General features: G+C 50.5%; 3 protein-coding genes across 4 annotated transcripts in view; all 3 read left to right on the top strand.

The window, feature by feature from the left end:
* The window catches only part of HOXA5 (homeobox A5), a 14,620-nt gene extending 10,727 nt beyond the window's left edge, over nucleotides 1-3,893 (top strand). Inside the window, exon 4 of the mRNA XM_063099817.1 lies at nucleotides 3,878-3,893. The gene's annotated coding sequence lies outside the window, so the exon portion shown is untranslated. The remainder of the gene's footprint in view (nucleotides 1-3,877) is intronic.
* HOXA4 (homeobox A4) lies at nucleotides 2,245-3,793 on the top strand. Its single transcript, XM_063099814.1, has 2 exons — nucleotides 2,245-2,872; nucleotides 3,428-3,793. Exons 1-2 carry the CDS (start codon nucleotides 2,245-2,247, stop codon nucleotides 3,772-3,774), a joined length of 975 nt encoding a protein of 324 aa, XP_062955884.1. The 3' UTR covers nucleotides 3,775-3,793.
* HOXA3 (homeobox A3) lies at nucleotides 3,803-25,207 on the top strand. Of its 2 annotated transcripts, XM_063099812.1 has the most exons (5): nucleotides 3,803-3,935; nucleotides 6,062-6,244; nucleotides 10,475-10,557; nucleotides 21,650-22,298; nucleotides 23,802-25,207. In XM_063099812.1, exons 4-5 carry the CDS (start codon nucleotides 21,773-21,775, stop codon nucleotides 24,596-24,598), a joined length of 1,323 nt encoding a protein of 440 aa, XP_062955882.1. In that variant the 5' UTR covers nucleotides 3,803-3,935; nucleotides 6,062-6,244; nucleotides 10,475-10,557; nucleotides 21,650-21,772; the 3' UTR covers nucleotides 24,599-25,207. The 2 variants fall into 2 exon arrangements, with proteins under 2 accessions (XP_062955882.1, XP_062955883.1); XM_063099813.1 differs by lacking the exons at nucleotides 3,803-3,935; nucleotides 6,062-6,244; nucleotides 10,475-10,557 and adding an exon at nucleotides 16,834-16,898.

Raw genomic sequence — 25,207 nt, 5'->3', positions numbered from 1 at the left:
ACAACACAAATTTTGTGTTTTAGAATCTGTAAATAACATTAAACAGACATGGTTAAGACCCTAGTACTTAAAGCTGATGACATGAGGAGGAGGGCAAGATTTCTTCCTCATGCTTTTTATTCCCCCTGAAGCTTAGAGAGCCCAGATTTGTATTAAATATCACATATGTGTATATGATGTATACTATATAGTATATAACCTATGCATATATATTTTTTTCTTGCTGGGGAGAGATATTGGTTTAGGCGGCCATATCACAGGATTTCTCCCCACCCCCCAGTCTAGCAAGGATATCTAAAGATTACACTCAGCGTTGACTTCTGCCTGCGGCTCAGATTTCATTAAAAACAAAACATTTTCAGGGTACCTCATGTCAATGGACAGACTCTTCACACACACATACACCCAATGTGGAAAACCTCTTTGTACCACTTCAGGGTGATTCTAGTTAGAAAGCTAACATAATCCCTTTTTTAACCTCTTTTCCTAAATTAGTTTAAAGATTAGTCCCATATAATAGGCTTTATGTGGCTAAGCATTAAATGACTATCCATCAAATGGAGATATTCCAGCATTTAGTAACTCATATGAGTAACCGATATAAATGAAGATAGAATTGGCATTCCTTTTGAAGTGTCTCCAGGCTTAGGCTATAACTTTCTCTGTCTGTGTTCCAGACTGAGTTGTGAGAAGACTGTTTATACTGCTTTTTGAAAAATCAACTAAGGTGCACCAGCTGAAAAATCCTTGCTTTCCGTGCCAATATGAAAGTATATTTAGAATGGTGACTATGCTAGTTTGCATATAGGCTGAAAAGTAGAGGGTCTAGGTGTGTCTGTTACTCAGAAAAGGAAAGGGAAAGCACACAGGACGAATAAGGCATCACTATTTACTTCAAAGATCAACATTAGGTGGAATTAATAAGTAATTTATTTCTTAATAATGACATAATTAGTTTACACATCAAATTTCAATTACCAAATGGCAGGCAACAGTCCCCTTTCCCTCCTTTCTAGAGCTACTAATATCGTTAATATGCTAATTTTCAGCAATTCAGAAATTATAGACTGTCCTGTAAATATAACTCTAGCCTCAGATATGGCTATGAGAGAGCAGCATCCAAAAAAGAAAACATAAAATTCTCAGCTGGAAAAGACCCGTCGGCGATCAGACCCGGCAAGGTGCTTAACCTATCCTTAGCTTGTTTTTGTTTGGGGCTTGTTCTGAAATAGGAAGACACTGGTTTCAAAGCTCGGTTCTGTGGAGGCTTCGCTTCTATCCATTCCCATCCTTGGGCCACCTTCTTTCTCACAATCGCACCAAGTAAACGTGGGCATATTTAGCTCTTACGTCGACATCTCCACTTAATTAGACGCTGTTAGAAAGGTTCCAAATTTTCTTAGGAAAACAAAACAATACAGATACTGTCTCTAAAAGGAGGGAAATCTGAAAAGCGTCCCTCCGGTTATGTTGGAATGGCTCCGCTTTACATCCTCGAGTCGATTTCTCTCGGCTGTCCACCCACCCACCCTTTGCGGCTCCCGCCAGGCTTCTCAAAGCAGGGACTCTCGGGCAGACGATAGGAGCAGAGCGTGGGGAAGGGGGTTAGTGGGTGAGAAAACGGGTCTGTCCTCCTCATTCGTTTTATCCCGGGGTCAGGACGCCCCTCGGTGCCAATGTCCTACCCCTCCCCAGGCGGCCGCGAACCCTGGAGGACCCGAGGCCCAGCAAGGCTGGGTCCGAGGTCAGCGCTGAGCCCTGGCCGCCTGGCTGCCCCGAGGCCTAGCCAGGAGTCGGGCACGCACAGGGCCCGGAGGACTTACAGCCTGACAGGCTCTGAATTCCCAGAGGGAATCAAATTTGGGGGGCTGGGAGCCAAAGTGCCCGCCTCCTCCCCCCGCCCGGGACCCGACCGCGGCATCCATCACCCACCCGCACGTTTCCTGATCCGGGTCCGCGCGCGCGGCGAGCCCATTGGTGGGGGCGTTACACGTGGGGCGCGGGGCGGGGCGCGCGCGGGGCTGAGACGGAACGCGCGCGCGCGTGCGGGCGGGGGAGGAGCGGCGCGAACTTTGGTGGTGGTGGCGGCGGCGGGAGGGGGAGGGGTGGGCACTTGACAGCGGGGGGAGGGGAAGGGCGCAGAGGAAAGGGGGATGGGAAGCGAGGCGAGAGGGGGAGGGGCCTCGCCGAGCCCAGAAAAACGACAACGCGAGAAAAATTAGTATTTTTGCACTTCACAAATTAATGACCATGAGCTCGTTTTTGATAAACTCCAACTACATCGAGCCCAAGTTCCCTCCCTTCGAGGAGTACGCGCAGCACAGCGGCCCGGGCGGCGGGGACGGCGGCCCAGGCGGGGGCCCCGGCTACCAGCAGCCCCCGGCGCCCGCTACCCAGCACCTGCCGCCGCCGCAGCCCCAGCTCCCTCACGCGGGCGGCAGCCGCGAGCCCCCCGCCTCCTACTACGCGCCGCGGGCCGCCCGCGAGCCCGCCTATCCCGCGGCCGCGCTCTACCCCGCGCACGGTACCGCGGACGCCGCCTACCCCTATGGCTACCGCGGCGGCTCCAGCCCCGGGCGGCCGCGGCAGCCCGAGCAGCCCCCGGCGCATGCCAAGGGTCCTGCGCACGGCCTGCACGCGAGCCATGTCCTGCAGCCGGGGCGGCAGCCCCCGCCGCCACCTCCCCCGCAGCATCGCGCGGCGCCCCCAGCGACCCCGCGCCGCTGCGAGGCGGCCCCCGCCACCCCGGGCGTCCCGGTAGGGGGCAGCGCCCCCGCGTGCCCGCTGCTCTTGGCCGACAAGAGCCCGCCGGGCCTGAAGGGCAAGGAGCCCGTGGTGTACCCCTGGATGAAGAAGATCCATGTCAGCGCCGGTACGTGGCGCCGCTGGGGAGGCGCGGGCGGGTGGGCTGGGGCTGGGCCCTGGTTGGAGGGTCGGAGCGGGGGTCAGGAGGGAGAGGCCCGGGGAAGGGGACCTCGGGAGGGGAGCCCCCATCTGGCTTGGGCTGTAGTGGGATGTGGGTGCGTGCGCGTCAGCCAGCGCCTGATTCCAACGTAAGAACCCTTTTGTACCCGGGGTCCCTTTATCGGGAGATTTACGAGACGCCAAACCGTTAGGGCAGTAATTATAGCCCCCATAAATTTAATTGCCCTGGCAGAGGCTTCAGGCCATGTGTCTTTGAAGCTTTTCTTCAGCCCCAATGCCCAGCGCCGTTCTTTATGGCTCTCGGGTGTTTCCCGTTGTCAATAGCCTGTGAAACATTTTCTTTGCCGTTTTTATGTATCTTGCGTGAACTTGGTGTCAGGTTATTATATAATGATGATGTCCGATTGCTCTTCCCCACCCCACCTTCTCTCTCCTCCTCCTCCTTTCTCTCTCTTCCACTGCCTCTGTCTTGGCCTTCTCTTTCGGGGTTCTGGGCATTCAGTCAACCCCAGTTATAACGGAGGGGAGCCCAAGCGTTCTCGAACCGCCTACACCCGGCAGCAGGTCTTGGAGCTGGAGAAGGAGTTCCATTTTAACCGCTACCTGACCCGGCGCCGCCGCATCGAGATCGCCCACACACTCTGCTTGTCTGAGCGCCAGGTCAAGATCTGGTTCCAGAACCGGAGGATGAAGTGGAAGAAAGATCACAAACTGCCCAACACCAAGATGCGGTCTTCCAACTCGGCCTCGGCCTCTGCTGGCCCGCCAGGGAAAGCACAAACTCAGAGTCCGCACCCCCAACCTCACCCCCACCCGGGCACTTCCACACCCGTTCCGTCCTCCATATAATCTTCTAGAGACCTAGAGCAGTTCCTAATCTCTTACCTGTTTTTTTCTTCTTTTCTCCTTCCCCTTTCCCCCCACCCATTCGTCCCCGTCTGGACCATAACAGACACCAAAACAAAACCCAACTTGGTGAAAAGGATAACCAAAAAGAAGACATTATCCCGGTAAGAGTGTGTGCTGGTTGCCACTCAAGAGAGGACAGTTGTCCAGGATGCTGGCTTGTAGAACAACCTGCTGGCCTGAACAAGGCTGCCAGGTTTAGATGCCTGAGAAGGACCACTTGGCATCAAATGCTTTTGAGATGGCTACAGTCAGCTGGACAGTCCATGCTGATTGGGGACATGTAATTGTACATTTGTTGCAAGCAAAAGAAAACAGACCCTTTTCCACATTCCTTATCTCCCCCTCCCCCATTAAGGCAGCTCATACAAGCTTATACTGAACTGAATAAATGAGTAGACATTGTGGACCTCACAAGATTATTTAATTCTCAAAATGTGTAGACCTTTATGGTAGGTGTGACATGTTTCCCTTCCTTGCATTTATTTAAGGTATTGTTATAATGATAATTGTTGTCTTATTCTGGGGCACGATCTTGGGGGAAAAGGGAGTACATTTAGACCTATGTGCTACTGTACAAATTGTGATGTGGCTATATAGAAAGCCATGTGATAAGAATAAACTTCATTTTAAAAAAACATTAAAAATTTAAGACACAGATTTGTGTTTCCTAAGTTTTTCATTAAAAAATCCGCAAAAGTTCTCTGGACTGAGATGCTTAACCTTGCATGTAAAAACCCTGTAGATGGCTTGAGTTGTGTTCACTTGGATTCTGACTGCTGACATAATTTGTATGAATGTGTGTGTGTGTGTTCAACTTGAGCTGAACTCTTGTCAAGCTTGACCCACTATGGAAAAGTTCCAAAGAGCAGGAAGGCTCTTGAGCTCTGAGAGGGCTCCTCTTCTTCCCAAACTTGGCCAGGCTTTCAGGCTTCAAGTCTCTGTAAGGCATAGAAACGTGTCCTTCCCTGCAATGAAAGCTGAAACCATGCAGTGCTGCAGGCCCAGGAGTTTCTGCAGCTGTTCTACACACTGAACTCTGAGCATACTTGGAAAGCAGTGGTCCCTTTGGTATTTATTGCACCTTCACACTTAATCTGCCTGTTTCTCTGGAGATAAAAAATAGTTTGTGCAAAGGGTTGAGATTGCTTTTTGTTTCTTGGCTGTTCTTAAGGTCCTCTTCACTAACTACAACTTGGGAATTTTTGTTTTCTTGCTTGCTTCTCCTTTTTGAAGGAAGAGCTTTCACAATATAGTGAATTTTCCCAGTATACCCTCCAGAGTTTCTTCTGAAGAAAGAAAAAGCTTAATGACACACCAAAATGTACCCCCAAGTAAACCAGATCTGGATGAGGTCACTGCTGAAGAAAGCCAAACTCTGAACTAGGGTCACTTTCCTCAAATGCTTTGGAATCTTTCTGCTCTATCCCAGAGATCAAGATCCAAAAGGTCAAAAATCAAAGCCCACTTTTCAATCTTTATAACCCTAATATTTGTTTACTGATTTTGACTTGGTGCTCACTGCAGGGGGACACACTGCAACAAGATAACAGAAAACCAATTCACACTAGCCAGAATATTGGAACTGTCTTTTAAAACTTATCTTTAAAAAAGGGTACAGTTTTAGGGCTGACTGGCTAGCTCAGCTGGTTAGAATGCAGTTTTATAACATCAAGGTCAAGGGTGCAGATCACCGTAAGGGCTAGCTGCCCTCCACCCCACCCCCCAAAGTACAGTATTTAGGTCATATAGTAATTTTAGCAGAAATGCGAGGGGGTGTTCACCTACTACTACAAAGTCAGAGGAATTTTAAACACATTTTTCCATCAGAAAAAAATTTTCCATGGCAAAACCCTTAGCAAGTGTCGGTGCTGGTACCCCTTTCACCTCTGCTACCCTGTGCATGATACAAGCAAGGATGATCAGTTCTCTACCTACAAACAAACAGATTGGAGAGGAAAGTGAGCACCAGTCTCTGAGTGGCCAAGAAATTCAGGGGCAAATAGGCACACGCCTTCCCAAGTCAGGAAAAACCTAGCATAAAGTGCATTTTATAAGGTGTGAACGGGTGCCAGAGATTTCTGGAGGCAATGCAACTGCTGCTGAAACTTATTAACCCTCCCCCTACTACACGTACTTGTAAAACGAAATTAAATCACGCTGAAAATAGCAATTTTCCCAGGAATCATTAATCACCTCATACAATAAATACTTCTTTGTGATTCAACAGCAATTCTGAAAGGCATTCTCTGGGAAAAGTCTGTGGAGGAGAGAGGGATCTTCTTGCAAATAATGTGGTCTCAGGCAAAGATGCAGCATCTTGGCTGTCTGCTAAAAATAAAATGCCTAGGCTTGTGGTGGAAATTGAGTGTGGAGCTGCACAACCTCAAATGGCAGATTATCATCATTTAAGGTAAATTCTTATATTTCTTCTTTGTGGGGAAGGAGGGGTATGGGGACATTCATTAGCTTCATGCTAGAGGCAGTTGTATGGGGGCAAAGTGGGTGACTTTCTTTCACTTGCTCATATCTAGAAAAAGGATGAGAGGATCAGGATAGTTTTTCTGATATTCCAGCATAAAATGGCATTTTTGTCCAAACTGTATTGATTATTAAGTTATTGGTGAGTTTTACAAAACCAAAATTATCAAAAATAATACATATGTTTGCATACTTTCTTCACAGTGTTTTGCCTGTTTCAGATTTGGCCTTTAAGGGAGCTTGTTATAACAGCTTAGAAAATCCCACTTTGTGTTTCAAAATCATGCATTGTCTGCCCTTTGCTAGGGCAACCATAAGAGTTCACCCAGAGGACAAATTTTCTATCTCATTAATTGTTTTTTTTTTTTAAGCAAACTCTACTGGCCCCTCAAACCCTTGACCTTTAAAGACAGTATTTTGTGTAAGCTCTATAATTCTCCTACCAAAATGACCGTTACACATGCTCCCCTCTCCTCTCTCTCTCTTTCTCCCTCCCTCCCTCTAATACACACTCATCTGCTTTAGTCACAGAGCCAAGCTGTGCATGACTCCAGAGATAAAAGTTTTGTCAACATCTGAAATCAACCTAAATCGGATAGGAGACACTTTAATGGTCACAGTTTGAATTAAGTACTTAACACTCTCCCCCTTGAAGAAAAATGGCACTTTGCAGGCTTTTTTCCCCCTAGTTTTGCTGAAATCTATGATATACCCGGTGTTTTATTACAGCAGGAATTCAACTGTGACAGGCATAGTAGAGTACTTAATACCCAGGATGGAGCTCATGGGAAGATTACCTAGATATATGGTGGGGGGTGGGGCCCTCCTCACAGCATCACCGAAGACTTTATACCCAGCTGTCCCAGCATGCCCCATTTCTCCACCTCTCAGCCTTCTCCCCATAGGGGGGTTATCACCATCTTTCCTCTGTCTCCCTAATTTCCTAAGCTTCTAAACTGCTGCTCTTCTCATTGTTGTCTTCTCTCTAGCAATTCTAGATCAGCAGCTCTAGAACGGAAGGAAAGAAAAGCCCCAAAGAATCAATGCAGCAAGCAGAAACTTAGGGCTTCCCATCAGAATGAGTGGGTTCTGTGCAGGCATTAGACCATTCTTGGTAATCCCTTGGTCTCTGCATCCCTAGACACAGTCCTGTATTGAAGAATACAGGTTCACCTTTCCCAGCTGCTGCTCTTGTTGCCCCTTCTCTCTATATTATACACTGGCCCAAGAATAACTCTGCTGAGTGTCTCAACGAGTGGGGGCTGGAGACAATAGAAGGAAGAAGAGATGTGGGTTCTGTCTTCTTGATAGCATCAGGGAGGCTGCTGGAGCTGTGGTAAAACCTTCTAGTCTGCAACTTCTGGCTTGGAACTTTGGCATTTCTTCTTCTGAAGGCACCAAACTTGGGGACCCCTTCCCCCCTTTCAGGACAGCCCCACTCTCTCTGGGATTGATTCCTGAGGCTGAAAGAGATTCCCAGATTGAAAGAATGTCCAAGGTGAAAGAGACCTGGAGGCCATTTTGTTTCAATCTTCTCAATTTCCAGATGAGGAAACTGAGGCACCTGAGTGCCCCCCCACCACACACACACATAAAGTTCCTTGTGTTAATGAGTGTGCTGGTTGAATAGAGCCTTTGGTCTCACCCTGGATAGGGTTAAGTGCATAGGCAGCTTTCCTCTGCAGAAGCTATTCTGCTGGAAATGGACATGTGCATCTTAACTTACACTTCACGCAGATGACCACAAGTCTGTGCAGCTGGGAAAGAAGGGTGGGTTCTTGCCTGATGCACCATCAAAGCTGCCTGGGGAGATTTTGTAACCAAACCGCCCTAGTCATGGATCTCAGACAGGTGGGCTGACTACTGGATTCAGAAGAGGACGGATGTCAGGTACTGGGAGAGCAGTGGGCTCCCCACAGCCCATGATGCTCATAATCCCAGAGTGACTAATTCCGCTATGCTCACTCTGGTATTTGGATGGTGATGTCTTGCCCCAACCAGGGCAAGGGCGAATGCTCTCTGGAGGCCTGGGGAACAAAAAAGCCAAACAAGGACCCTGGTTGCTGTTGATAAAGGTGTATAGCGCCTGTTGGAGGGAGATATTGAAATTGTAATCTTTGAAGTCACGTGACTCATTAAATAATTAATGCAGATTGTCAGGAACGGATCGGAGTCGTCAGGGCCTCACTAGGAATGAATCTCTCAGAAGTGAGACTCCAACTTCCAATTTGATTTTTAAAAAACACGCACCCTCAGATATATCTTTAAAGGCATTTAACTCTTCCTGGAAGGCAGGAGAGAGCCCTACAGTGGAGAAGACCGGACCTGGCGGGCTCTCGTTGGGTCTTGGGACTTTTTCCCGCACGGTTTCTGCGAGTCCGGGGACCGCTCCACGACCTCGAAAACGTGAGTTCGGGCTCGGGTTTTCTGCGGTCACGTCCTGGCTTTGGTGATGAAGTGGGACGGATGCGCAGACAGTTGGTAATGTTCTGATTCACGCTGGGGAAGGCTGCAGAGATACCACAGGACGGGCGCGCGGCTTTGTTCATAAATCACTCGCGCCGGGCAAGCGAGGGAGCGAGCGAGCGCCAAGAACGCGGAGACTGAGGCCACGGCGGCGGCGGCGGCGGCCACTGCAGAGCGAGCGACCTGGGCAACATCTCTCTGTGACTCATTAGTCCGAACGATTTATGGGGGAACAGCAGCCGTGACTATTAGGCTTGGGGATAAGGAAAGAACAACAACAATAATAACCATAATAATTACAATACTCCTAAGCGTCGTGTGGGGTGGTGGTGGTGGATGGCGGCGGAGCGGATCTCTCTGGGGCGAAGTTGAGTGGCAGAGTGCAGGATGGCCGAGCCCCACCTCACCCAGAGTCAGGCCAGGAGCCCCAAGGCCAGGGGGCACTTCCTATGGGGACATCGAGGGCGAATTTGAACAAGAGAAAGGAGCCCAGTGTGAACTCTGAGTCCCAAGTGCCTGGTGGAGAGTGGGGGCTGCGGGTCGAGTGGTGACAGAGGGCAGCTGCCAGTTTGCCACACCTTGTTCAGTGTGCTAGGGGCTTCCTAAGCCAGGGGTCAGGGGACTCGTCCGGTATTTGGTAGCCCCTCTTGACGCTATCAGCAGGATTGCATGGACGTGGGACAGACCACGGAGGGTTTGGGGCAGGCTGGAGTGTGGAGAGGTTACCTGGGTATGAGTAAAGGGGTGGTGGGGACAGGGTTAGGGCTGTAGATGCTAAGGGCCCCGCAGGGTCAGCAGGGTGGAGAACTCCAAGCCAAGGCGAGTGCGGGGACGATTCTTTGCCCCTTCTCTAGCGTCTCCCGCTCCCAGAAAGTCGGCTGACGGCCCCGATGACCATTTGCTGGTTAGAGAGCAAGAGACGGTTGCAAATGCTGTGAAGGATGAGATCGCAGCAGAATTAGGGCATCGCCGCTGCGCAAGGGAGAAAAGATCAGGACCCCTGACCGGATATTGTCCAGCGCCCGCGTCCTTCTCAGTCCCCAGCAGCCGTAGTTGGCCTGCTCTGAGGGACTGGGCGCTGCAGTAGTCCCGCCAGCCCACTAGACCAAGAAGTGACGCGCCCAGGGCTTGAATGAACCAGAAGACAAAACCTCCCAAGACCGCCTCCGGCCGGTGGACTGAGCCCGGGTCTCATTTCGCGCCAACAGAAACGAACACTATTAGTGAGGTTTCAGAAGAGTCCGTGATTGAATGCTCCCAGACAAGGCTTCCCTTTGTTAGCAAAAGAAAATAAAGCATGCATTCGCATTCCCCACGTTGGGGTGCGTGAGGAGCTCTGTAAGCAGAGCCCTACCACCAGCAAAGCTTTTTCCATTTCCCTATCTTCCTCCGTCGGGTCCATTTTCTTTCCCCTCTACCCCCCCCCCCCAAAAAAAAGAAAAAGAGAGTGTGGGTGCGGAGATGGAGTATGTATTTATTTTTCAAAAATAAATCACCATCTTTGAGCCATTTGTAGACTGGAACTTTTCGAGCAATGAGTGCGCCGCATGGACGAGTGCCCTGGCGACTCCTCCGTGTTCGCGTCACCCCCGGGGCCACCACCCTGGCGCCCGCGCAGGCCGCGCTTCTAACTCCAGTCCTCCAACTCCCTTCCTTCGCAGCCACCGTTCACCCTCTGCTGTTTATTTGTCCTCAGAGCGTCTGGACACCGGACAAGGCGATTCGCTGAGCGCTTGGAGTTGGAGGCAATTCCTGGTTCAGATTTAAACATCTTTCCAGGTAAGCGCTGCGCCAAACTCTTCGCTGCGCGCCCGCCGCGTTGCACCGGATGGTTGGGAGTTTACTTCCTGGCTCCTGGCAACTGCAGTCGGTTGAAAGCGGTCCTGGTCAATATTTAACTTCGGAAGAGTTTTGGAGCAGGATTCCCTTCAGCTGCACGCCCTGCGAATGCGGGGCTTCAGGCAGACAAATAGTCTGCCCCAGAGCCGGTGCTAGGCGGGACGAGCGGTTGCAGAAGCCAGAGATGGGTGGGAGAGTCAGAGGGGTGTGCTTGTTTCTTCCTGCAAGCCCCAACAAGCCACTGCACGGAACAGCAGGGCGAAAGCAAGCAGAGGCCACGGGCGCGGCCGCTGCGTGGGCCGCTCTCCTTGTCAACTGAGGCCACTGCGGAGGCCATGAGTTCGGAAATTGTCACCAGTCCCAGCTCTCGGCTGAGGAAACTTGCGTCACAGCCTTGCAGTTAATCGGATCCTTTTGCTTTTCCTCGGCACGAGGGAAGTTGCTGTATTTGGAACGTTTAGGCCTTTGCACGCAGCGGGTCTTCGTTTCTTCACGAGGGCTGATCCGCGGTTCTTGCTATAGGAAAAGCACGGGTCTCGGCGTTTTCTTTTCCTATTTGGAACAAGGGAAAACTCTTTAAAATTCTTTTCAAGTTCTGGCTTAATTTGTTCTCTTAGTTTGGGATGCAGGGAGGTAATTACTGTGGTTTATTACCTTGTAAAAGATCCATAAATTACGTGCCTGTTTGGGGGAGGGGCTGCTGGAATAGCTTGCGGAAGCTTGGTGTGAACGAATGAATTTGCCTTGTTCTTTCAGGAATTCTTTTTAAAAAGTTTTAAGATTTTGTTTTCTATTCTGTAGGCCTGGGTCTTATCTAAAATTTGTTCCCCAAATAGGTGTCAGTTGTTAAAGTTAACATATTATTCAGTGGTGCTCTAAGTCTGATATAGGTAGTAAACACATCCTTGTGAGGATGTGTTACTTTCTCAGCTACTGTATGTTTATATCAAATATAGATTGAACATTTCAGGAATTTGCAACTCAGTGTGTGTATATGATTTGCATCTCTGCAAACAACAAAACAATTGCATGTATAAATAGTTGCAGGAGTTTAGGGACACGTGTATAACACGATATACATATCCACATGTGTCCAGAGAACTTGGACCCCGTTTGTACTGCAGTTGCACCCAAAAAAAAATCTCATGTTAAATTATGAACTGTCATCTACATACACATACACACACATACATACAAAGTGGGCTAAGAGAGCCTTACCTGATGCTGAGTAGAGGAAACACTCGAGTTGACTAAGGGACAAAAATGTTAAGTGTATTTTTGATAGAGAATCAGATTGCAGTGTTTGAGTACAGATATATCTAATCTGCCAACAGCCTTGCAAATATTGACTAATGGCCTGTATCCTTGTTCTGCTCCTTCCAAGCCAACTTTCCCACTATTTTGGCTCTGGTGGCCGGACCATAGCATGGGTTCTCAGCCCTGGCCAGGCTGGGGGCTGGTGGTGTGAGTGGAGGAGGACTGGCAGCTGGGTTTTTTAAAGGTCCATAGCTTTGCCCCAGGAAAGTGGATTTTAGAGTGGTGAAGGAGGACTCTCAGCTGCTGGTTCCCTGAGTGGGTTGCCCAGGCCAACATCTCTTTGGGAAGCCATTTTCCCCTCAAAAGTTAAATTTGCTTTGGCTTCTTCAGATTTCCCCATTCTTTTCCCATCAAATCACCCAATACACCCCAACTAGTTAATGTTAATTGTTAAACAGCAGTTGGAGCATTAACTGGGTTGTTAGCAGTGTGGAGGCTCCTGGCTAGAGCTGAGATGACTCTGGGCCTTGCTGGCATTAAGGCATTTCTCTGAAGCAATACCAAGGACTTCTCCCATTGATGTATGGCCTCAAGAGTTTCAATTTGCTCAAGACTGTTCTGAGAGTTCTGAAGGGGGCTCCTTATCTTTGAATTGATGCCTCTGCAGAAACTTTGTATGTGTGCATGGCGGGGGGGGGGGGGGGGATGTGCTTGGCGGGGGGGGGGGGGGGGGATTTGCCAGCAACTCAGCAATACTTCCAGGTCCTTTTCTAGGGTATCTGGAGAGCTCAGAATGATTGGGGGGAAGAGAGTTTAAGGGGGCAGAGGGCAATGTGGATGACCAGACTGAGTCCTTGGGGTACAGGAGAATGCTTTTTGAAAACCAGCCTTTGGTCCTGTCTCCCATCCCCAAACCTGGAAGAGGAAGGTTTTCACCTTGGGTTCTCCAGCTTGTGACCTAGGTTGGAGCCAGGAAAGTTCACATAAAGGTCCTCTCCCAGCTATACCACAGACAGAACCTTATTGAAATACTGCCACCAGCTTAGGCCAAGGCTTGCTTCCAAGGCGTTAGGTCTCCCCTCTTATTACCTTCTGACTTGGACACTTCTATGACCAGGCCCCCTTACTAAGGGCCTAACAATTCTTATCAGGCCCCTTCTCTTCCCCTGCAGAGTAGGAAGGAAGGGGAGGAATCACACACAGCCTCTTGCAGCTGCTACCAAGTGAGTCCTCACACTTAGGCATAACCATCCAAAGACCCGCACTCTAGGAACAAAAGGATATGGTGTGAGGAGCTCACCAACCTCAGAGTACTCTCAAAGTTCAGAAAATAAGACCAGAAAAGAGGAACTTTTTAGCCAACTCCTGAAAAGGTGAAGTGTTGAAATCAGCAAGCAATGTCACCAAGAAGAAGGTAGGAGTTGGGGTGGAAACGGGGGGGGGGGGCAGTTTATTTGTTTCAGCCAGATTCTTCCTGAGCAGAGCTGGTGGTGGATATGGAGTTGTCTTAGGGGAAGGCAGAAAGACCCCCCCTACAGAAAGGGTCCCAAGTCTTCTTGCAGATTAACTCAGGGGATGCCAGTGAAGGTTGGTTCTTTTTTTCCTCTTTTGCAGAGACAATTGGATCATTTCCCCTTACATTTTTCATCTCTAGAAACCTATAATTTCATGTATCACTCAGCTATGCACTGAGGAAATGTGTAAATGCAGGTTTGGCCAGAGCACTAGGTCTCTCCAGATTTTGCAAAACCCTGACCAACCATTCTTCAGCCAAGCACATTTTTCCTAGTGGGCTCACATTGAACAAAACCAACTGGACTTGGAGCAGATGCTTTAATCTTTTGTCAGGTAATTATGAGCCCTTTTGGTTTCTCCAGTGGCTGTGGTGTATGGTGTGGGTGTTAGCAAGCTCCATACAATGGCAGGCCATGAGGAAGTCTGATGACCAGGCTAGTCATTTTTGGGCCTGGCCCTTGCCTTTTGATGTGCTGGCCTGTGGGCCAGAGGAGACTGGAGTGCTTGGGTGTCCTGGATTCAGCTTGTGCTTGGGTTGGAGGTCTTAAGGAAATTTAAATGGACTCTAAGAATATGGACAGCATTGCTGTTCCCTTGTGTTTGGAGTGTATGTAAAGAAATGTAAGTGGAGAAGAACAGCCTTGTGTGGTATGCGTGTGGGGAGCGATGGCCCCTAGCATCCTACTGCCTAGACAAAACTCTTACTGACTGCTGGTCAAGGTCCCCCCCGTCTCCTCCCCCAAAACTAAATGTTCTGCTTGGAAACCTCGTTCCTTCAGTGATTCCCTATTTCAAATAAAAAGATTTAAGTTGACGTATGACCACGTGAGCACATAATACAGCACATTATTGTGGCATTTGGAGCGGAGACCCAGGCAGGCTTCGCCTGTGATTACGTTTTCTAGATTCTCTACAGAGCGAGAGCTTTCCCCCACCCCCACGTACCCACCTCCTCCTTCTCCTTCCCCTTCTCCGGAGAGCACTCTCGGAGCGAGTTGCAGTTTTCAGCACTCATGGAGCGGTTCTGGGCGAGCTAGCTGATGGGACCTGAGGCCACACCAGGAGGATGGAATTTATTTTAAGGTATTTCCACTGATTCTTCATATCTAGAGTGAGTTATGGCTGTGAGAGACAAAGGTCAGGCAAGGGGACCCTGGCTTATGGAGAGGACCCTCAGCTTCTTTCTTCCTTTGTTTCTCTTTTAGAACCGAAACCATTTGAAGGATTCCCAGTAGTGCCTTAGACTCTGAATTTAATTCCCTGGGAAGTGTTGACGGTGTTAAAGAGGGGATACTTGGGGGCTAGTAGGTGGGCTCGGTGGCCTCCAGCACCAGGATGGCTTTGTTCACTGCAGCAGGGCAGAGATGAAGTCCCGGGAGCTGAACCTAAGGCAGAGGGAGAATCCTGAAGCGCTGTCTTGGTTCCAGTCGAGGTGGCCCAAGCACTGAGACCGCCTGGAGGGGTGGGGGCTGGGTGGGTGAGCAGGGGAATCTCTCTGGGGTTGGTGGCATTTGCCTGCCAGGTATGGAGGGTTACGACTGACCTGGGCTGTCTGAGCAGTTGGAAGAGGGAAATCGATGAATGAAGTGTGCAGATGCGCTGCCATTTTATTGATGATGTTTCCGGCGACTTTGTTCAGTGCAGGGCATGTTTCTCCGCAGCCCGACCCAAGGATCCTGACCCGGAGGGTGCCCCATTGTTTCCCCCGAGAACCGTCTACCCAGGGAGAGATAGAGAAAGCTTAGATCTAGGCAAGGCTTGGCAGGGGGCAGGGGTGTGTGTGTGAGAGCTAACATTTGGGAAACAGAGGAAGGAGAGAGCAGGGGCTGGATTTGGGCTTCATCTGTGTGATTGGTCTGGGTGTTCCCTGTCCACCTTTAGCTGGCATAGAGAGTTTGAGAACTGGACGATGCAGCCCTGGGTTGGAGGAAGGTCCATAGGCAGAGTCCTCAGGAAGCAGAAGCAGACATCTCTCTGGCTTTGGAGCCCCAGAAAGGGAGCTGCAGCCAGGATGGAGACAAATGAGAGTTAAACTATGTGCTTCCAAATCATGGGGAAGGCCTGACCTATTTGGGCTTCGGGGACCCTGCATCCTGAGAAGGGTGGAAACTCCCTGGAAAGGTGGAGGAAACTCTGCTTTCCTCTCTGCTCCTTGGAGCAGGGAAAGAGATGCCTACGAGGAGTCAGGAATTGGTTTTGCCCCTTTTACTTTTGTTTGTTTGTTTGTTTGTTTGTTTGTTTAAATCTTAGTTCTTTCTGTACTTGAAAAATCAAATCAGGCTTCCCCTGCTTGAGTGGGATTTACTTCCCGGGAATGGAAGGGCCGCTTCTTCCCTCCCCCATGCCGGCCTTGGCGATAACCGTGTTTAACTGAGCTGCTTCAAGTGCTCTAAAACACCCCTTGGAAATAAAATGTAAGTTTTAATTGCTGTTCAATTACTTGTCAGCATTTTATATGATTTATGACCCAGTTCTGGTGCATTTTTGACCCAGTTAAAGACTCATAAATAATATAGCTTCGCTAGAAAGAATGAGAGAGGGAATAGAGGTTTGTTAGAGGCATATTTTTATTGTTGCTTCAGTGCCAGCAAGCAGAATAAATATCTAACGATGAACTCTCTAGCTGGTTCTGCATAAAAGCGTGCACAGTGAGAAGCCAATAGCCACATTTATAGAGCACTGGTTCGTTTTTTTCTCCCAGGAAAGAGCTAAAGCCACTCCGTTATAGCTAAACTATTAGTTATTAAAAAGGCTGGTCCCCCTGTCTTCATAATGCCAGCCTCACCCCCACAGGCAAGTATATTTCATCAATAATTTTCCTTCCCATTCAGGGATTTCGATGCCTCTTCTTGCCAACAATTATTCCTCACCTTTCTCCCTGGCTGCACAGACAGCCTCAGAGTCTCCCAAGGCCCTCTCAGATGGGTTCAGGACACCCCTTGAATGGTAGAAAGGCACCACGGGAGCCTTTGCTGATCCGAGTATTCTTCTAGTGCTGAGAAAACGTTTTCTTCTAGTCCCCTGGATGAGACATCGGGAACCACGGAAATTTGAGGGAATTGGAGGAGCCACGGGAGTCCTCTCAGCAAAGAAAAGCTTGATGGTTTTGGCGGAGTCCGGTGCACTGCTGCGGGATTTGCCTAGAAAGGGCATAGTGGCGCGACGGGTAATTTCTGGAGGTAGAAATCAACAAGCAGTATTCTCTCTTAAAAAACAATAACAAACCAACAACAACAACAAAAACCTTCTGCTGTTATAAATTATTTTTTAATCATCTCTCCTGCGTTTTCTCCAAAGCCAGTCCTTTGAATTTCAGAGGCGTGAGGCCGAGGCACCCACAATCTTGCGTGCCAGGACGCCAGACCCTAGTGTTGAGGTCGGAGACCCACTTCTGCCCTCTGGAGCCCTAGTTGGGGGCAGGTGGAAGCCCTGGCCTAATCTAAGCTCCCGCGGCTCCTCAGGTCCAGTCCCCGCGTTTTGCCAGGCGAGATCTTGGCGCTGGTGGAAAGGTATGCGCTCCGGCCCCGCAGCCCTGGCTCAGGCGTCCTCGGCCAAGCACGTCCCCTCGCCGAGCAGGTTCTCACGGAGAACTGGTCTTCGCTGCAGCTGGCTTAGCTGGGAAGGCGGTGAGAGTCGCGTCAGCAGTTTGGAGGAGAAAGTGCGGGTTGATTATTGACCCACGCCTTCTTTCTTCAAATGCCACGTCCGACCGGGCAGGTTTGAAGAGAAAATGCCGCGGAGCGGATTTTTGCGGCCGACTCTCACCTCCTACGCGGCCCAGCCTGGCCTCCCTTTCAAGTTGCGCTGCCGCAATATGCCATAAGGAGCAAGTGTTTGCTGTTTTGTGCTCTGTTTACAGCTTTGGGGCGCCGAGTCATAAATCTTGCCCAGCCATAAATGACAAAAACCATTGGTATGCATGAGGCCACCCTGGCCGGGAGTGCTTTTTGATTTCTCTCCTTTCCCCTGGCTTTGTTTTTGCTCTAAGGTGACACTTTGGCTCCCTGACAGTTTAAACATACTACTTATATTTTTAACACCTTCCTTTGAGAAGGACCCGCGGTTGACGCCTTGGAATTGCACGAAAGCTCTATTTCTCTCTCTTTGCCACACTCATACCCTTGCAGAGTTTGCTTCTGAACCCGGGGAGCTGAGGCAGGCTTTGGGAGGAAGACTACCCTTTTAAAAGTTGTGGCAATATTACCAGGCAAACTAGGGCCTTTCCTAAGCTCAGCTCAGCGTCCCCCCATCCCACTAATGAGGAAAAAAAAATCATGCATGTTGGTTTGTGTTGGGGTCAGAACTTTATCTGACTTCCCTGTGGGTGAGCTGTATGTCTGTACTGTGAAATGGGCTCACAAGAGCTAGAGACCCAGGTCTCTAGGCACCCTCGTGTGTACCTGAGCCCAGAGCATCCCATTTCATTGCCGGGGCAAATGTGCCTCTCTCCCCACGCCTCCCTCCTGGTTGCCACGATTTCAACGGTTTCTGCCTAGGAATATAACCAAGGACAGCCCATTTGTCTCTTGGGGAAGTCTCTGGAAAAAGGCCTTTTCCTATCCCCCCATCCCCAATTGGCTTTAGGGTGCCTGGATTGGGGGTGGCAGGTGAAGTAAACTGCCTAAAGACTGTGGAACTCACTTCTTGTTTTCCTTCCCCTTGCTCCCCAACTCGAAATGTCCAGGACAGAGGGTTACAAGGTTTCTCAAACGGATTCCTAAAAAATAAAGCCCGGCAAGAGTGCCCCTTTGTGAGAGCCGTTTGTCCTCATTAGCATAATTTTCCTGGACTTTCGTGATGCCTAGGAGCGAGGGGAGGGAGGGCGCTGGGGGTGGGGGATGGCTGCCCTCCTCCCGCCACCGCCGTCGCCGAGCTCCCCCTCTCGCTCCTGTCCCTCCCCTAGCCTCAGCCCCATCCCCCACGCCGGCCCGCGCTTCCCCGGCCGCTTTGGTCTCCCCTCCCGCCCGCCCCCAGCACCCCCCACCGAGCCCCCGACCAGACGCTGCTCCGCGTGTAATATTCATAAGAAACATACCCAAGTCGGTGCCACTAGCCCAGGCAGAGCCCCGCGCCGGCGCTAGCGCTATCTCCGGGCCGCGGCTGCTGCCCTCGGGAAGGGCAGGGGGCGGGGGTGTGGGGGAGGGGAGGGAGGGTGGGTGGGTTGGGTGGGAGGGGGGTCCAAGCCGCCCCAGTCCGCCCTGGGCGAGCGGTGCTGGAGCAGCGAGGCGGCCACGCTCTGCGCGGCGGCGTCCGGGCCTCGGGGTCTCCCGCCCGCCCGCCGTCTCGGCTGATGCTGAGGGTCGGTGCCCATCCCGTGCCGAGGGGACCCGGCCGGGCGGTGGAGCCGGGACGGGGGCCGGAGCCGGAGCCGGAGCCGGTGCTCGCGGCGCTCATCAGAAGTTAAGGTAAGCAGGGCCACAACCGGCCACTCTCAGCGCTGAATGGCGGAGTTTACGTCTCGGTGATTTATGGCTGCAGACTTAAATCTCGGTTCAAGAAGAGTTCACAAGCCGGAGCTTCCTTCCCGGCAGTGACTGATACCCTTACACTTCGAGTTCAGGCCGCTTTCCCATCCCCGCCCCCACCTCTTCCCTCTCCCCTAGCCCAGCCTCAACTTTTCCGGGTTGGGGAGGGAGGAGTGGGTTCTCACTCGACGTTCCCGCTCAAACTCGGGGTGAGGGCAGGCTGAGGAAGGGGAGGGAGTGGAAAGAGGGAGCGGCGTCTGAAGGAAGGAGTTGAATTTAGGCATATCTTCCAGAGAGACAATAGGGCTTGCTTCCTGCACTCAATTTAGCTTCCCCAACTCTCCTTTAGATCTTGCACCTGGGAGTTATTGTCCAGAAACAGATCTTCGCAGAGGAATCTCCCCCTACTCAAAGCCCTTGCTTGGGGTACAAAGCAAAGTTTCCTGATTGGCAAATCTCCAACTTCTTTGCAAACTTTGGGGACCCGGTCGTGGGGGAATTATGTGAGCTCCAAGGTGGTAGTTTGCCGACCTCAAACAATAGGAAGGACTTTGGTGAAATCTCAGAGTTGAACTCATATTTTAAGTTTCTGGGGCTATTGTATGCTCTTTGATTTTTCAAAGATATTTTTTGTTATTTTATGAGACAATGCACAACTTGATGAAAAGGCTTAAGTAAGCAGCAGGTCGGTGTAGGCTGTGAAAATGGATTAACAAATCACTAGAAATATTACATGTTCAAAGTCAACTTAATTTTGTTTTATCTAATATGTTGCTGTTCAAGTGTCTAGAGTAATTTTCTTAACCTGACATTTTATTTTACACAAGCCTGGTGTCTTAAAAATGTATAATGGCAGACATTAACACTGCCAAATGCAATAGGAACTGTTTTCAGTGAAAGAACAGGAAACTGAGACATGAAATTTCAATTCGGTTTTAAATTTTATTTTATCCTTTATTTGCTTTCAATCGTGGTATCTGTAGCTTCCCATCTATTTCCAAAAAAGAAACAATCCTCCAGGGCTCATGATGATGTACAACAACTCAGGATAAGTGACGCTGTAATTTTTAATTGAGGTTCTGGAAAATTAATTGTGCCTGTTTTTCAGATGTTGGTTAGATCGTTGGTTTAATAATGAAATTTAAAGGGTTCTATTATTAAAAACAAAAATATAAGCATCGACTGGAAGTTGCTTATTACATTATTATTTTTTTTCTAGTTAACAAAGTATCTGCTATTCCTGGAAACTTGAATAACTCTGGGACTCAATACACATAGTTGGGGCATGAACTGTAAACCATTTTCTTCATGAATTTGCCATCATTTTTTAAAAATGGTCACAGAGACTAACATTGTGAGTGTGTGTATGTGTGTGTGTGTGTGAATATATGAAATTCACATGGAACTTCTCTGTGCTGAGAATCAGAGGGTTGACCATGGAAGGGTTGAAAATAAAAAGAAAACAGATTTCACTTCTGCAAACTGCTTTCTAAATAAAAGAGGGTTGAGAAGGTTTTCAATTGCTTTTTAAATTTTCAGTGTTACCTTTTACTTGGTGTTTCTGAAGCAGGTAAATAGGCCAAGTAACAAATGTCAACAATAACAACAGCACACAAAGATCAGGGAACTCTGGCAGGATTTTATGGCTTGTGCTTCCATCCCTCGTCCAGAGCCAAATGACCCCCATACATCAAATTACACAGCAGTTTCTAAGACAGAACCTATTATCGTTAAGTTGGAAGGAGAGTTCAAGCCGTGGTCATGGAGATGAACGCTGGTTTTTCAGGTTCCTGGTGGGTTGTTTTTTTTCTCTAATCCATCATGTTTTAACAGGTAGAATTTGATAGTTGCCCTGAATAACAGCACCTCAGAAAGTCCAAGGCAGAAGGGTCTGGGAACATTCTATAAGTGAGGGAAAGAGGTCCCCACCTCTTTTTTTTTTTTTTTTTTTTTGCTGGGAAGAGCCTGAGAAATGGGGAAAGGAAAAGAGTAAAAGAACTATCCAGGATTTGAGTTGTGACTTGCTGGATGGGGTGTTGGTATTGGTCTCTCTTTTTACATACGCCTGCGTGCACACCCTGTTCCACCCAAAGTTTTCTCTCCCCCTTTCTTGGCCACAAGGAGCTCATTTGAAGGAGGTGGGTCATATCCCAGAACAAGGGTGGATTAACTGCCTAAGATGCTCTGCTTCTGAAATCCAGCATAGTCATAGGGCAATTGCCCGGAAAAATTTTTGTGGAAACCCCTCTTAGGGACATGAAGGTCCGAGAAGGGGCTGGGTGGGAAGTCGCCCCATCTCAGGCCTCTCTTGGTAAATATCAGTCCTAAAGACTGATTGTGGGAGAAAGATCCCCTTTGCCTCCTTGCCCCTTCCCCAAGATCCGCAGAGGGGAGTCTCTGGCCCTCTGCACAGTCCAAAGAGCGGAGTCGAAGGGACACCCTAAGTTTCTTCTTCCCTGGGAAAGAAGGATCCCAACCTTGTTCCTTTCTAGCCTATCAAGCCTTTCTGCTTTTGGACCCCGGATCCCGAGACTCGGCTTCCAGCCCTCACTCATTCACCTCCTCTCTCCCCGGAAAATCCCCCAACTCCAGACGCAAGTTAAGCAAATATTTGTAGCTGCCAGTAAATTCCAGCGGCTTTTTATAGCGCGGCTCCCTGCGCCCGGGGCCAAGTCGTGCTGCTAAATATTGCTGACCACTTTTTCTTTTATGGCTTTCATGTCACTTAGCTATTGAGAGTAAGATGGATTTGCGCAGAGCCCTCACCGCGCTGCGCTTCTCGCCCCCCTCCCCAGGTCTGCGCAGGGCGGCCATTGGCGGCGGAGCGTCACGTGACCGCGGGGGCGTGCCAATGTGCGCCCTCACGGGTGTCAAGCCCCTGTCAGAGTGTGCGATCATCGCGATCGTGAAACAACGCAATGCAAAAAGCGACCTACTACGACAGCTCGGCGATCTACGGTGGCTACCCCTACCAGGCAGCCAACGGGTTTGCTTATAATGCCAGTCAGCAGCCGTACCCGGCGTCCTCCGCCCTGGGCGCCGACGGCGAGTACCACCGACCTGCCTGCTCACTCCAGTCGCCAGCCAGCGCTGGGGGCCACCCCAAGGCGCACGAGCTGAGCGAAGCGTGTCTGCGCACCCTGAGTGGCCCGCCCAGCCAGCCCCCAGGCCTGGGCGAGCCGCCCCTGCCCCCACCGCCGCCCCAGGCCGCGCCCCCCGCCCCACAGCCGCCTCAGCCCCCGCCGCAGCCCCCCGCGCCCACCCCTGCCGCGCCCCCGCCCCCCTCCTCCGTCTCCCCGACTCAGAATGCCAGCAGCAACCCTGCCCCCGCCAGCGCGGCCAAGAGCCCCCTGCTCAACTCGCCCACCGTGGCTAAACAAATCTTCCCCTGGATGAAAGAGTCGCGGCAAAACACAAAGCAGAAAACCAGCGGCTCCAGCTCAGGTAAAGGGGTGCCTTCTGGAGGAGGGTCCTCAGGCCTGGCTATCGGGCCCCCGAGCTACTTCCAGCCACAGTCAGGGAGCACTAGAAGATTTCCAGAGTTTACTGCTCCCATACTCCTCCAACCTCCCCCACCCCCGAAAAAAAAGAAAGGTTTCCAGAACCTTTGCACCTTAGGGAGATGATAGGCCTCTGTGGGTCGGAAAACTCCATATGTAGACCTCATGGGAGTCTCTCTGGACCTCTCCAAGGGCAAGTGGGGCATAGTGAAGTTGGAATCTCTTCTCGTTTCACTCTTGTTTTAGGACCTCTAGGCAGAACCAACCTGAGTTCCACTGTCTTCCTTTCTTCTTTTTTTCTTTCTTTCTTTCTTTTCTTTTCTTTTCTTTCTTTCTTTCTTTTTTTTTTTTTTTTTTTTTTTTTGCACAGCTCCCTTATTCTAATGAAACAGTTACATCCTCCCCAAACTGAAATGTGACAGAATAAAGGCAGGCCTAGTCTCCCTCCAAGTCAGAATCAATGCTTAGCCTATAATCAGAGCCAGTTTTTGTTTCAGCAGATGGAGTGGCTGCCTTACCTCTGGGAAGGCCCTGCTCAGTTTTAGTACAATTAAGGCAGCCAGAGATCTCCTGGGGAGGTGATGTGGACTTGTCATCCTAATGGGAACCACATGGGCCTCCTGGAACTGGATTCCACTGGAGGAAAGGCCCCCAGCCTTGGGCTTCCTAGCATCTTGGTTACCTTTGCCCCTGCCTTCTCCAGTTGCCAGTGCTCTGCTCTCAAAATGAGCATCTGGGGCCTCCAGAGCCACGATTTGGGGGGCCAGGGAGGACAGGAGGGCACAAGATTAGTGGGGAAAGCTTGGAAGCCTGCTGGATGACATGGGGAATCCTAATGAATAGGACCCAGCATGAGGGGCCTGGGCTTCCCCACCAGAAATGAATACCTTCAATGGAACCTTCCTTTGGGCAGAGAAAGCCTTCCAGTTTGGGGTTTCCACTCTGTCTAATTCTTCTGGGAGATAAATAAGTAGCCAGTTGAAGCTACTGTCTAATCAGTCAGACAATGAGGGAGAGAAAGAAGGTTTGAGTGTGTACATTAGGTGTCCCACATTTCATTTACCGTGAAGGGAATGAAGATGGTGAGACTTGCCCACAGGCAGCTTGTTGTCTGATAAGCTCAAAGTACCAGTAAATGAGTCAGAAAGTTAACAGCTCCAAAAGGGAAATACAAACCAGGAAGACAAACTGCGAGTTCTGCTTTTGTTCTTTCTACTTTGGAGAAGCCTGTAATTTGTTCGTTGGCTGTATGAGGGACTAGCTACCTGTACTATTTCCCCGGCCAGGAGAGAGGACAGCACCTAGTTTCCACTCTTCTCTGGGCTCTGACAGATGGAGGAATCTTTGGGGCCTGGAGGAAGGAGGGGCTGGGCTGGGTCAGAGGCTGGGCGGGGCCGTGGACAGCCCCTGACGCCGCTCTTCCTCTCTCTTTCCTCTGTATTCGCAGGAGAGAGCTGCGCTGGCGACAAGAGTCCTCCTGGGCAAACTTCGTCCAAACGCGCGCGCACGGCCTACACGAGCGCGCAGCTGGTGGAGCTGGAGAAGGAATTCCACTTCAACCGCTACCTGTGCCGGCCGCGCCGGGTGGAGATGGCCAACCTGCTGAACCTCACCGAGCGCCAGATCAAGATCTGGTTCCAGAATCGCCGCATGAAATACAAGAAGGATCAGAAGGGCAAGGGCATGCTGACATCCTCAGAGGGCCAGTCCCCAAGTCGCAGCCCTGTTCTCCCCGGCGCCGGCGGCTATCTGAACTCTATGCATTCGCTGGTCAACAGCGTCCCGTATGAGCCCCAGTCGCCCCCACCCTTCTCCAAGCCCCCCCAGGGCGCCTACCCCGCCTCCTACCCCGCGCCCCTGCCCAGCTGCGCGCCCCCGCCGCCCCCACAGAAGCGCTACCCGGCGGCGGGGGCGGGCACAGGCGGCACCACCGACTACGACCCGCACGCTCATGGCCTACAGGGCAACGGCAGCTATGGGACCCCACACTTACAGGGAAGCCCCGTCTTCGTGGGGGGCAGCTATGTGGAGCCCATGAGCAACTCTGGGCCGGCCCTCTTTGGCCTAACTCACCTCCCCCACGCTGGCTCGGCCGCCATGGACTACGGGGGCGCAGGGTCGCTGGGCAGCGGCCACCACCATGGGCCCGGGCCAGGGGAGCCGCACCCCACCTACACGGACCTTACCGCCCACCATCCTTCTCAGGGAAGAATTCAGGAAGCGCCCAAGCTTACCCACCTGTGATGGTGGGCTCGGGGCTGCGTGCCAGGAGAGTACCCCCTTTGGTTCCTTTTTTTTTTTTTTTAGGTTCTTCCAGCCCCTCCCTTTGCTCTCTCCTCCGCCCTTCATCCCCCACTCCCTTTCCCCGTTTTGTTTTCTTTGGTAACGCGTTTTTATAGTTTATGTGACGTAGCAATCTTGGTTGCTGGAATGGCTGTCAGTATCAGTAGCGATATTTATCTCTTCCCGCCCCTCGCTCGGCCTCTGGCCCTGCACTCTTTACCTTTTCCACTCTTTGATCAGAAACAGGGTATATGAACAAATTTTCTAGTAGTTTTCAATGTGAATTTGTTCGTACATTATGGCTCCCGAGGGGAAGCGATTACTTTTTAAAAAAATTTTTAGTTTTTTTTTTTTTTAATTGCACTTCTTGTAAAGAGCGAGAAAAAAAATCAAAGGCGCTTTGAAACAGGGGCTCCCTGTACAAGGATGACTTAAGTGTACGTCTTTCCGTGTGTGTATGCTGGTGAACAGTCAGATTTATTTATATTTTTTTTGCAAGCATTGAATAATCTAAGTTTTAAATATTATTTATCCCCATCCGTCTGTATTTATATTAAAGAAATTCTGTAC

Source organism: Cynocephalus volans, chromosome 6 (genome assembly GCF_027409185.1).
Source record: "Cynocephalus volans isolate mCynVol1 chromosome 6, mCynVol1.pri, whole genome shotgun sequence".
Lineage (NCBI taxonomy): Eukaryota > Metazoa > Chordata > Mammalia > Dermoptera > Cynocephalidae > Cynocephalus > Cynocephalus volans.
Note: the sequence above shows the minus strand (reverse complement) of the source record. Positions and strands in the feature narration are given on the sequence as shown.